A 13,610-nucleotide genomic window follows, 5' to 3' on the forward strand; every position below is an offset into this window, starting at 1 on the left:
TGGCATCTGGTATAATACTGATGCTTAGCAAATGTTTTGGAATAAATGAGTGAAAAATAGCAGAGTAGTAGGGAATAGTTGGTTTTTTAAAAAAGAGGGCATGGACCATGCAGGCATTAAAAGGGGGTATTGCCCTGGCTGGTGTGGCTCAGTGCATTGACCACTGGCCTGTGAACCAAAGGGTCATTGATTTGATTCCCAATCAGAGCGCATGCCTGGGTTGTGGGCCAGGCCCCCAGTTGGGGTCCTGTGAGAGGCAACTGATCTATATATCTCTTTCATGTTTCTCTCCCTCTCTTTCTCACTCCCTTACCCTCTCTCTGAAAGTAAATAAAATCTTTTTTATGTTATTTTTTATTGTTGTTCTATTACAGTTGTCCCAATTTTCCCCATTGCTCTCCCCTGCCTCACCCTTCCTGCTCTCAGTCAGTCTTTAAAATAAATAAAATCTTTTTAAAAGTACTTGTTAAAGTCTTGCCAACCCCTTTTCCACTTATATTCTGTAAGTAATGAGTTCTTCGCAAATTGCCAATTTTATCTACTTCCTCTTCTTTTTGTGCCTCTTTGCATTATAATTGGAATGTTGGAGCAATTTTGTTACAGAAACAGGGGAGTCCAAAAATCCCCAGAGTTTGCAGCTGGGGGATGGGGAGAAGGAAGCAGCTTTCAGAATGCCTCCACACGCCTGAGGCTGGTGGCTGGTGTCTTTCATTATGCAAAATTGCTTGGATGCTTCCAAGGCCTCAGGTGGATGGGAGGAGTCTTGAACCAGGGGACGGTATGGAAAGCACACAGAGCCTACGTGGGGTTCTGTGAATGGTCAGAACTGTTGGCAACACCCACTGCGTCAGAGGACGCAGTCAGGGATATATAGGCAGCTGCGAACACTTGGGGGCTGCACGCTCTGGGGCTGTCTCCCTCTCAGGCGGGTGTTCGCAGGGGTGCTCTGGAGAAGGAGAGGAGATCCACGCGGTTTACAGAAAGAAGACAGTTTGCAAGGAGGCTGAGAATCCCGGCGGTTTTGTATTGAGAGCTGAAGGGCACCACAGCACAGAAAGGACCACCCCAATCAGATTGAATGATTGGCAGCCGCTGGTAAAGCTGAACTGTGTTTGGGAAGTAGAAAAACGGTGTTTCTGACTTTCCTAAAACTGGCTAGGTTTGGTAGAGGGGAGGCAAGGATATGTGTAACTGTTAAACAATTTTCTTTTCACTCAACTGAAGTATTAAGAGTTGTAATTCTGGCGGCGGGCAATCGGACCCCTAATTAAAGAGCCCGTGGGTTTGTTTTCAATTGGAGCAGCCCAGGTGTTCTGTAACAATTTGGCAATTACAGATTCAATATTTTTACTTATGTATCCAGCCAAGTATTTGAGTATGACAGCAAGACACATATCTATGAGGAAGTAAGTAAGGTGGTAATGAGTCACATAGTATACAAATACAATCATTGCAGTTGGACATCTCCATGGAGCTTGCCAACTGTCTGCTGCTGATCAACTGGTCTTGGTCACCCAACGTCCCTCAAGCCAGTCTACTGTTCTCATAACTGGTGGGCTGGTTTTTGTGCACCTGTCAGGCTTTATCACTAGAATAGATGCCTACCCTATCTCCCTTCCCTGTCAGCACCCCCTTTGACTCCAACATCCTGCCTGCTGGCTCTCTGGAACCATTTCTTTCTTTCTTTCTTTCTTTTTTTTTTTTTTTTTGCTTTAAAATTTTTACTTTTCAATTACAGTTGACATTCAATATTATTTTATATTAGTTTCAGGTGTAAAGCATAGTGGTTAGACATTTATATAATTTATGAAGTGGTCCCCCTGATAATTCTAGTACCCACCTGGCACCACACATAGTTATTATATTTATTCTATAAAGTTACCAGATCAAGAAAATACTAAGTGAACTTCAGTAAGACAGATGGCAAAAACACCTTAAGATCAGGTGATTTAATATAGATTGTGTGATAATGCAATAAGGTAAATTTGTAACTGGTTCAGTTTCCATAAGCAAACAGTGATAGTTTATTGATTGTTATCAACTAAAGGGAGCATTCTGGAAATGGTATAGAATAACAATTATGAATTAAGTCTCTGGAGCCCAACTATCAGAATTTGAATTTGGCTCAGCCACTTATTGGCTGTGTGACTTAGGGCAAATTATTTAACTTTGCTTCAACTTCCCATCTGAAATGAGTATAATGAAGATGATAATAACATCTATCTCATAAGGTTGTGGTGAGGACTTAATAGCTTGCTTTGTTTCAAGCACCTAGTAAGGAATCCCTGGTTACTTCAATATTTTGATCATGACATTGCTAAAATATAAAAGAGTTTAGTGATCAAGTCAGTAAATTATGTGAAACTGGAAAGACTAGGAAATACTTTGGGAGACAGAATCTTGGCAAGCTGGAACAATGGGTCAAAACTAATATGCAGAATCTTAACAGGGTGTATCACCCAGGGTTCTTTGGTGAGGAAAAGACAATTTACTAGTTTCACCAGATTATATTCAGTGAGGGAAATATAATTCCCCAAATGGAAATGAGGATACTATTACAAAAAATAAATACAAAGAACAGTTGCAGGGCAGCCAAATAGATGAAAAGGTCCACTACGCAGGGATATATGCAAGGCTGAATAAGTGATAAACACAGAAAATACAAGGTGAGAACATGTGGATTGGCAGCCTCACAAACAAACAAACAAACAAAAATACTTAGGGATTAGTGAACAGCCCTCTCAAATTCAGTCATAACTGACAGTGCCTACAAAACAAACAAAAACGAATGAGCTGATGTGGCTCTCTGGCAGTTGATGTGGCATTAGCAGATAAGTTCTTTGCATCTGCTTACTGGTAAGTCAGTTTATTTTTTCTGATTCCTATTATTTTAACCTCAGGAAAAATAGAAGAGCAAATGCCATCTCACAAAGGAAAAAGAAATATGTAGGAGAATGTCCTCAGGCAACTAAGAAGAGAAAGAAGAAAGCTGCTACATTATGAGATGTGGATGGAGCTATGGAAAATAGGTGGTAAAACGTGTGTACATTAGCCCCTCTCCAGGCTGTAAGTAGCAGAGGTGGGAGGCATGTTAGATTGAGAGAAAAGCTAGAAGCAGAAAAGTTTTCTCCCTTTTCCTGTGTGGGCTTTAGAAGGAATTTACCCTTGTGGTTAGGCAGAGAAGTTGAGTTGGTGCTTCCAAGCTGCCCTCAGCTCTCATGTGGCATGGAAGGGATCCAGAAGTTCCCATATGTATGCCCTTGAAGGGGCCACTGTTCTGGCTGATCACATGTTAACATAATAATATTTTTTAATATGTTGTGTTAAATAAAATATATTATTAAAATGATTCCACATATTTCTTTTATAATGTGGCTACTAGGAAATGTAAAATTACACATGTTGCTTGCATTATATTTCTATTGCATAGTACTGCTCTAGAAGAAATGTTAGTTTACAAGATTGGACTAACTTTAGTAAGTGTTTTCTATTACTCGATGGTATAGAATTTGTGAAGAAGATGGATTCAGTTCTCTAAAATAAAGAAGCCACCTTTTTTTGGCTTCTGTGATGGGAGATTAAGCCATTTGTTTCTGTGTTAAATAAAAAGATTGGAGGACCATGGGACACCTAGGCAGTTGGAGGCATCGAATAATAGAACGCACGATCTCGGGAGGTGGTGAATTCGATGTTGTAGAAAGTATTCAGATGTTCTAATCCCATTAAAAGATTAAAAACACATAAATAAAACACATCAGCATGCTTAATTCTATTCCCGAGTTCTTTCCTTACCTGTTACCTGGAGTTTGATGAAAATATATGAGATATATAGTGCTGTGAGCTTGTAAAAGGAAAATGTGTTGTGTTTTCTAACCTTGATCCAGGAAAAGGGATCCTTGGTGCTCCAGGCATTGACTGATCCGGAATAGTGAAGTCTGGCCAGCTTTGGGGCCCACGGTCCTTTGCCCAAGAAAGGGGAGAGAGATGAGATTCAGATGGGTTGGTTCTAGATACTTAGGAATAAAATCATTCTTTAGAAAGATTAGTCCCAGCTGTGAAGAAGATAAAGTCATAAAGTGCAGTAGTATCAATTACTAACTACCTAAGTGTTTTGCTTGTCCTTGTTGTCCTTTTTATTTTCTGAAATTTAATAATTTTGTTGATCATTAGTACCTCTAATTAGCTTATACTGATATGTGTTACCAGCACTACCAAATATTTCTTTATTACACAATGTACATTCATTATGGAAAAATTAGAAAATGAAAAATAAAAATAAAATATAAATAAATATAAAAATAGAAAAACATATCTTTCCACTTAGAGAAAAAGAATACTATTTTGGTTTATAACACTCAGACCTATTTTTCATAGGATTTTTTTCCCTGTAAAACAGGGGTTGGCAAAATATTTTCTGTAAAGGGCCAGATAGTAAATTTTAGTTTACAGATCATCTGGTTTCTGTTGTAATTACTTAAATGCTATTGTAGAATGAAAGCAGTCACTTGATTGTAAATGAATGGGTGTGGCAATATGACTTTGACTTTATTTATGGATACTGACATTTGAATTTCATATAATTTCCAACATGTCATAAGATAGTAGTCTTATTTTGTATTTTCCCAATCATTTAAAAATAGAAAAATATTTTTTAACTTGAAGGCCATGCAAAAACAGGTGGTTGGCTAGATTTGGCCAGCAGACTGCAGTTTGCCAATCCATGCTCTAAAACAATGTTTGAGAACTCTCTGTAGATCCTATTCAAGGTTAACTATCACTGCTCATAGAAAAAGGTAGCTTCCTGTTACAGTGAAGAGAATGGACTCAACACTAAAGACAGGCAGGATATTTAAGCAGGCAGTGGCATTACCCAGGTAAGAAGTGATGGTGGCCTAAGCTAGGATGGTCACAGTGGAAAATGAAGAGAAAAACTATTTGAGAGGCACCTATGGAATAAAATTAATGGAAGATGGAGATAGATTGGTTATCGAACCTCTCTAACAAAAGTGAGAAAGGTATAATTAACCCACTTCTTAAAGAGAAAATAATAATTTTTACCATATTGTCCTGAAGCTGTAATCTGAAAATCTCTAATGCGTCCAGAAGCCATTCCCAGTGGAGTCTGACACTCTGAAATCAAACGAGGGGAACACAATAGCTAGAAATGCAGAAAACTGAGCTTCATAAATGCAACTCAATGAAAATGGGAGAATACCAACAAATGCTCATATTTTTTAGTGTTTACTGTGTTTCAGGAACTATATTGAATATTTTATTGTATAATAAAATAAATTTAATTTAATCTAACAGGTAAGTGCTAGAACTATTCACATTTTTTTCAGCTGAGGAAACTAGAGTCCATACATAACTAAGTAGACCAGTGGTTTTCTTACTTGTTTAGGGTTAAATCTCAAGCTCTTCCAGGCAATATTTGTTAGTCATCTTTAGTAATTGAACCAAAATTAAGTTTCAAAATCTGCTCTTGGAGATCTTGGAGCTTCACAAAGTTGTGAAAATATTTTTTAGCACCAGTTTGTTAAATACAGGGTGGGAAAAAAGTCAGTTTACCGTTGTTCATATGGAAAATAATACAATAATTAATAAATAATAATAAATGAATAAACTCTGTGCTTTATTTACTTACAACTTTTGCCCACCCTGCATTTAGAGCTTCAGGTTCAAAGTGTTCAAAGCTTCAAGCCCTCCTCTGAAGACTCTTACAATTTCTACCAGCAATATTCATTTCAGATTTGATAATGACTGTGAGCTTGTATTTATGTCTTGACAAAGGCAACCATTCTAGGAGGGAGAAAAGCGGTATGTATAGATGTAGGCTCAGTAGGCAGGGAGCCTCTGCCCACATTGCTACTCACGCTTGCTATACACCAGAAAAAGAGTGCTCATCCCAGCTTGTAGGTGTTCGCCAATAAGGCATTCTATTCGCCAAATTCCAACTTTGGATGGTAGCATTTCCACTGTCTCAAAGACACCTTATCAAAAACAAAAGGAACAAAAAATTTCTTTCACTAAGAATATGAACACGAGATACTTGGCTTATTCAGAATATCAACGGAAATCTACCTAAGTCACTACCACCACTATTGGACCCCTGAAACCCAAAGTGCTTGCTATTTGACCCTTTCCATGTTGGAGTTCAGAGCAGCAGACAGCAAAGAGTTGGTGGAAGCACAATAAGCACAAGTTAGAGAAACAGAGGACTCAGCTGTGCCTTTCTTTCCCAATGCAGGTTTCCAACCTGGTGCAGGCTCAGATTAAGGGAGGAGAGATTCAAGTTAAATCAAGTTCAGAATTTTTATAAATACCTTAGAGTGGACATTGTACTTTCTGATGAACTATATTTATGATGTAAAGTGACCACAGGACTGCTTATTACTTAAGAGTGAGCAGAAAAGTCACTGGTCTTAATAGAAGTTCTACACAGAAATAGGGCAAGTTTGTTCTCACTATTAAATCTGTTTTAAAGGGATGGTAGAGAACTAAAGTGAAGTTGTGTTTTGATCAACATTGTAAGTAGTGCTTAATCAATGTATTGGTAATAAACATAAACAAATCACTACTTGGATAACTACTGGTGCTATGTGGGATTTGAGATGGAAAAAATATCCCCTTTTTCCTAGGGAAGTGCTACATTATTATCCATTTATCCTGTTTTATTTCCTTTATAGCACATTATTTATATCTGAAATTATCATGTTCATTTGCTAACTTATTTATTATCTCTCTGTAGGGCAAAGTTAATTGAAAAAGCAAGTTATCTGAGAATAAGAAGTTTGTCTGCTTTGTTCACTGATCATATACCCAGTGCCTAGACCATTTCAAGTAAATACTCAATGAATAGGTAGAAGAGAGAGCACAAACTAGCTCACACCTGGATAGAGGTTGTAGACTGCCATTTTATATTCCTCTTTTTTCCGTACAGTGAATACGTGTCCACTGAAATGAATAGAATGGATGTTTTCATTGCTGCCCATACTGAGCAGATACCATCGAGTCCTTTGATCCTGAGCCATTACTAAGCCAGGTAGAGTATCCATCACATAGCCATTGATTGCTGAAGAAAGAGAACACAGTTAGAAGGCTGTTAAAATCTATCATAGAAGTTTCTTTTTCTCCACTCCAGTCAAAAATATTGATTTCTAGGAGGATTCCACTCTTACATACTCTCAATTCATGCAATGTCCAAGCCTCAGGCTCAAGGTCATTTGTCATAGTGCATGCTGCATTTCACAGTGAGTAATATTTGGGTGTGGGATATATTACCATGGAAGCGATAATTTTCTTTAAGAGTGGGGTCCTCCATCTGGATGTTGCAGGGAGCCCTGCAGTTCCTTTCCATGTTTTCAGTGAAGTACCAGCTCTTGGTCTCATCAAAAATAGTGAAAAACAGAACAAATTCCTGCACTGTCACTTGTCTCCCATGAGCAGGGTTCAGCGTGTTAGTGCGGCAGATCAGAAGAGGTCCAATCAAGCCTGAGTGCACATCTTTTTCCTGAGAGGGAAGACACCAATCACATGAATATAAGCTCTCTCACCTATGAACCAGAGTGGATTTATCATCAACTTTTATACCACTCCAACCTACTCTTCATCTTCTCATAGAACAATTCATCCTCCTCAGTAGATTCCAGAATAGGATTTCTAAAACATAAATATGATGCCATCTCCCCTATTTAAAGCTTCCCATTATGCTTAGGATAAATACCAAAATTCTTAACAGATATTGTAAAGATCATTTCTTTTAAACCAGAAAGTGGCCAGCACAATGGAGACCTGCTTACCAGATCAACATCAGAAAAATAAGCCCAGGCTTTGCAGTCAAACTCATCTTTAGTGGGTGCCATATGATGTTGCACTTTCCAAAAGTAAATTTGGGTTTCATTCGGGTTGACAAACATTTTTCTAGGTTCTTCTCCTTGCCTCTGATCTTCCTCATAAGAAATAAGGCTAGAATAGAAGGAGTAGGGACGAGAGGCCTGGTTTTTGAAAGTTACCTGCAGAACAAAAGATTTTTAAAAGAATGTAAGTATTTTAGCATTTACATCCCTAATAGTAATGTCTATTTTGGGGGGCTTTATCCATGTTTCAATACCCAGAGTAAGTGGTACATAGGATAGATATTGTTAGAACCCAAACCTAAAGGTCTGTAGAGGAAACTATGAGGAATTTTTGGATTAAAATTCTTTTTTTAAGTCATGCACTCAAAGTTGCAAATTCCTAAATACTAAAAAGTAAATTCCAAAGTAGAAGGGAAAATATCACTGTAGGTGGTTTAAGAGACCATAATCTCAGGACTTGATACTTAAGGTTCTTCCTGACAAATTCCAGAATGAATGCATATAATATTTTAAAAGACTGGTTTTCAGATTTGAAAAAAATGATACATGTTTCATAGGACATATGAAAAGTAAAATAAAAATCAAGGCAGAAAAAATTCACTCATAATCCCAAAAGTTTAGATTCTTCTATATGCTTAATGCAAACCACCAGTTGGGACAATGAATGATTATTTTGGGGGAAAAAAGTAAAACTACTTTGACCTTTGGCTCCCACAATGGACCAAGATAACTTCTAAGTCTATAGAAATTACTGATGGATTTAAAAATTAAATGTTAAGAAATTAAACTGTAAAAGAAAGTTCAAGAAAGTATAGGTGACTTTAAGAAAACAAATCTCTGTATAGAGAAGGATTTTTATAAACATAAAAGCTATGAAAGTGTCATAAAGGAAAGATTTATAGGTTACTTCCTAAAATGTAGAAACCTGTTTTAATTTAAAAACCACTACCTATAAAATTAAAAGAAAAAAGAACTTGGAAGATTACTATTCACTAAAATGATCAACGATCATTAATAATTCAATGATCTATGAGTTAAGAAAAAAGATGGCGGTGAGTAGGCAGCAGTGTTGCCTGCTTGCTCCCATCGCGGAAGGACTTGGAGTACAAACAGAGTGGAGTGAGTGAGTGCGGATTTCAGATAGCGTGAGCAGGGACAGGAGTGTGGGAGCGGCGTGAAAGAGGGCAGAAAGTTCAGCCCGCGCTCTCCAAGTGGAGTCGCTGGGCTTCCCAGCCAGGCACCTCTGCGGCACCACACCCAAAAGGGGTAGCTGCAGACCAGCTCATTAGCAGGGATCTGCTTGGAAACTTCCCCCTGCCATAGGCGCCCTGACCAGCAAAGTCCCCGAGGGAGTCAGCGAGATAGTCTGGTTGAGAACGTTTGGTTGAGACAGCCAGAGGCACAGGAAAACAGAGAACTGCCTGGACTATGAGAAACTGTGTGAACTGAGTCTTGGTGGGGACCCCCTGGGCTGACAACCCTGTGTCCGGGGGCGCTCACATCAAGGCTCCACCAAACAAAAACACAGAACTGAGCTGCAGAGAGGGGCCCATGTGGGAAAGCTGCAGCAAAACCCCAGACTTGGTGGGGACCCCGGGCAGGCAACTCTGTGCCCGCATGTGTGCGCACACATACCAAGGATTCACCAAGCAAAAATGCAGAACTGAGCCTTGGAGAGGGGCCCATACGGGAAAGCTGTGGTGGACCCCAGACTCGGTAGGGACCCCAGGCAGGCAACTCTGTGCACTCAGGGACGCAACAAGGCTCTGCCAGGCAGGGATGCAGGCCGGTGCTGCAGCTTGGAGGCAACACAGAGACTTTTTTGGAAAAGGAGCAGAGACAGGATCCCAGGCTGGGCAGGGACTATGGGCATGTGCACTGGCTCATCAGCAGAGTAGCATTGCTAGACAAGCCTGGGGAGTCCTGGAGGGTGCTGCAGGCCCAGTTCGGGGAACTCAGTGTGGCTCACAGCAGAGAGCTGTGGCAGGCCCATGAGTGACAGAATAGCAGCCTCAGAATCCAGCTAGCTCTCCTCACAGACAGCCATCCAGAAAGGAAGGTTTGAACCTGATGGAATTTTGACCAGGGAAGGATCCGCAAAAGAACTCAAGATGTGGTGGGCAGAGTGACTCTCAATCCACTAGTCAGAGGGAAGGTTCCACCAAAGAGTAACTGAAATACAACCAGACAGCTGAAACAAACGGTATAAAGGGCGTCCCAAGAGCATGAAGCTCAGGAGATCAAAGAGAGTGCACCACTGAATCCCCCAGGTCTCCTATACAGAATCTCATACCACAAAGGTGAGAAATCAAAGCAGACAAATCTAAGAAACAAAAACAAACAAGAATAAGAATCCAACACGGGGAGACACAGAAACAACCTCCCAATGAAAGGAAAAGAGGAATCCCCAGAAAGAGTGCTAGATGAAACAGAGGTAAGCAAACTTTAAGACATGGAATTCAAAAGAATGGTTATAAGGAAGCTCAATGAACTTCACAAACTCAGAGAAAACTACAATGAACTTAATGATCTATATAACATATGAGGTACTATAAATTAATAAGGAAAGCACTCCCTCTAAAAGTGTCAAATGTGCAAAGGACATTAACAGATAATTAATTATAGAAAGTCTTAAAATGTTCATCTATTGAGTACATTGTACATAGAATCCTAGGAAAAGAGTTGTGATTGCAGCATTATTTAAATAGTAAAAAATATATATAAAAGGTTATTCAAAATAAGTGGTTAAGTAGATCATAAATTCCTGTAATAAACTATTATGCCATCACTTAAAAAGATATTTAGGAAATGTTTTTAAATAATATAAGAAATGTTTGTGGCATGCATTTAGTCAAAAAAGAGGTAGAATTATACATTGTATAATCCTGAATACATAAATAGAAGAATACATTGGAAAAAGGTAAGAACATACACCAAAATGATAATTGTGAGATTATTTTTCAATTTCTTTCTTTTTTATATTTAAAATTTTTCAAAAGTGAGAATGCATTATTTTTATAATCAGAGACAAAACATATACAGGATTAATTTTCTTGGGATTCCATTATCCTCAACTCACCATGATATTGTCTTCTACTTCTGCTCTTATACATGGACCTAGGAGTCCCAAATGTTTATTTAGTTCTCCACGGTATAAGGGCTGAGTAAAGGAGCCATCAGTAAATTCCTGGAAAACCACCTTCTTGAACTGAGGGATGTTTCCACTCTGCACCCTGAAGAAAAAAAAGAAAAAGAGGAAAAGCAATATCCTCATAGGCCAGGTATGTAGAAACATCTCACATTCTTGCCTTCTCTATATTTGAGATATATTTAGTAGAATTGATTATGAATTGGCAGTGTAATGAGGAAGGAAGGGGAGAAAGAGGGATTAAAGATAACTTTCAGGTTTCTGATTTGGGCAAATGGGTGGCTAGTGATGCAATTCACTGAGATGAGGACCCCTAGTTGAGGAGTAGGTTGGGGCTTACTGTTTTGGACACACAGGACATCTATATGTATTAAATTGGCAAATACAGAGATTGGGAGTTCACAAAAGAGGTCTAGATGAAACTCATCCATATTTAGGTGGTATCCAAATCATGTGAATGATTTATCAAAGCCAATAGTCAATTTTGTTATGTCCTCATCTTACTCTACATCTAAGAAACAATTGCTAGTTACCCACTCCATCCTCCTTGAAACATTCTATCCAGACTTCATTAGTACGAAAATTCCATGAAATCAGGAGTTTTTCTCTGTTCTTGCCACTGCCATATTCCCAGTAGCTGGACCAAGTGCCTGGCATATGGTAGGTGCTAAAAAACTCTTTGTTGAATGTTGAATGGATATAGGGTTTATAAACATATTCTAAATATAAGAGAGCTCCAGGATTCGTCCTCGGACTCATTTTCTTTACTTACAAAATTATGTTAAAATTCTGAACTAAAACTGTACAACATAGTGCATTAAACAAATACTTTTGGTACAAAAGTGTAACCATGATTCAGATTAAGAACATTGCCAGCAACTCAGAAGACTTGCTGTATGTACCTTTCCAATCACATCCTCTCCCTCCCCACTAAATATAACCACCATTCTAATGTTTATGATAATTATTTCTTTGCTTTTTACTATTTATGTATACATTCCTAAAGAATACAGTTTCCTTTTGCCTGTTTTTGAAGTATGTAAATGAAACCATATAGTATATTCTTTGGTTTTTGGCTTTTTTCACTCAGCATTATGGTTGTGAGATTCATGTACATTGTGTGTAGCTATAGTTTGTTCATTCCCATTGTGGTATAGTATTTCATTCTGTGAATATATACCACAGTCATGGACATTGGAATTGTTTCTAATTTTTGGTTTCTAAGAGTATTTTCCTGAACATATATATGCATTTCTGTTGGACACATATCTAGGAGTGGAATCTAGGATGAGCATGCAGATGTTCACCTTTGTTAGATACAACCACACTTTTCCAAAGCTTTTGCACCATTTTCCATTTTCATCAGCAATGTATGAGAATTCAATCTGATCCATATCTTCAGAAATGCTTGGTATTAACTGTGGATTTACATTTTGGTTCATTCTGGTGGTTGCCTAGCAGCATGTCTGTTGCTTTATTTTGCACTTCCATGATTAATAACGAAGTTGAGCATTTTTCCTTATGACTAACAGTCACTGGATTTTCTCTTTTGTGGAATGCCTATCCAAGCTTGGTTTGCTTGTTTGTGGATTTTAAATTTTTTGGTCAATTTTTCTATTGGATAATCTGCTTTTTTCTTATAGATTCAAAGGAGTACTGCATATAATCTTTTAAAAGTATATTTTATTGCTTATGTTATTACAGTTGCCCCAATTTTTCCCTTTATCCCCCTTTCACCCAGTACCCCCCCCCTTCTCTCCAGCAATTTATTCCACTCTTATTTCATATCCATTGGTCGTGCACATAAGTTCTTTGGCTTCTCCATTTCCTTTGTTATTCTTAACGTCCCCCTATTTATTTTGTACCTATAAATTATGCTTCTTAATCCCTGCACCTTTTCCCCCATTCTCCTTTCCCCCACTCCACTGATAACCCTCCATATGATCTCCATATCTATGATTCTGTTCCTGTTCTAGTTGTTTGCTTAGTTTGTTTTTGCTTTTTAGATTCAGTTGTTGATAGTTGTGAGTTTGTTGCCATTTTACTGTTCATAGTTTTGATCTTCTTTTTCTTAAATAAGTCCCTTTAACATTTCATATAATAAAGGCTTGGTGATAATGAGTTCCTTTAGCTTTACCTTTTCTGGGAAGCACTTTATCTGCCCTTCCATTCTAAATGACAGCTTTGCTGGATAGAGTAAACTTGGTTGTAGGTCCTTGCTTTCCATCACTTTGAATACTTCTTGCCAGCAAAATTTCTTTTGAGAAATCAGTTGACAGTCTTTCTTATGGAAACTTTCTTATGGGGATTTCTTTTCTCTTACTGCTTTTTAAGATTCTCTTTTTATCTTTAGCCTTTGGCATTTTAATTACGTTTCTTGGTGTGGTCCTCTTTGGGCCCAACTTGTTTGGAGTTCCCGTGCTTCCTAGACTTGTATGTCTATTTCCTTTGCCAAATTAGGGGAGTTTTCTTTCATTATTTTTTCAAATAAGTTTTCGGTTTTTTTCTCTTCCTCGTCTCCTTCTGGCACCCCTATGATTCAGATGTTGGCACTTTTGAAGATGTCCCAGAGTCTTCTTATTCTCTCCTTGCTTTTTTGAATTCTT

At 38.3% G+C, this 13,610-nt stretch overlaps 1 protein-coding gene across 1 annotated transcript in view; it reads right to left on the reverse strand.

The window, feature by feature from the left end:
* F8 (coagulation factor VIII) overlaps positions 1-13,610 on the reverse strand; it is a 217,867-nt gene that overhangs the window by 46,153 nt on the left and 158,104 nt on the right. The window contains exons 15-21 of the mRNA XM_090264419.1: positions 10,936-11,089; positions 7,800-8,012; positions 7,282-7,510; positions 6,890-7,072; positions 5,874-5,990; positions 5,059-5,130; positions 3,875-3,960 (exon numbers count right to left, since the gene is read on the reverse strand). Coding sequence (XP_090120545.1) covers positions 3,875-3,960; positions 5,059-5,130; positions 5,874-5,990; positions 6,890-7,072; positions 7,282-7,510; positions 7,800-8,012; positions 10,936-11,089 — 1,054 coding nt within the window. The remainder of the gene's footprint in view (positions 1-3,874; positions 3,961-5,058; positions 5,131-5,873; positions 5,991-6,889; positions 7,073-7,281; positions 7,511-7,799; positions 8,013-10,935; positions 11,090-13,610) is intronic.

The sequence above is a fragment of the Furipterus horrens genome, unplaced genomic scaffold (genome assembly GCF_987537825.1).
Source record: "Furipterus horrens unplaced genomic scaffold, mFurHor1.1.pri manual_scaffold_17, whole genome shotgun sequence".
Lineage (NCBI taxonomy): Eukaryota > Metazoa > Chordata > Mammalia > Chiroptera > Furipteridae > Furipterus > Furipterus horrens.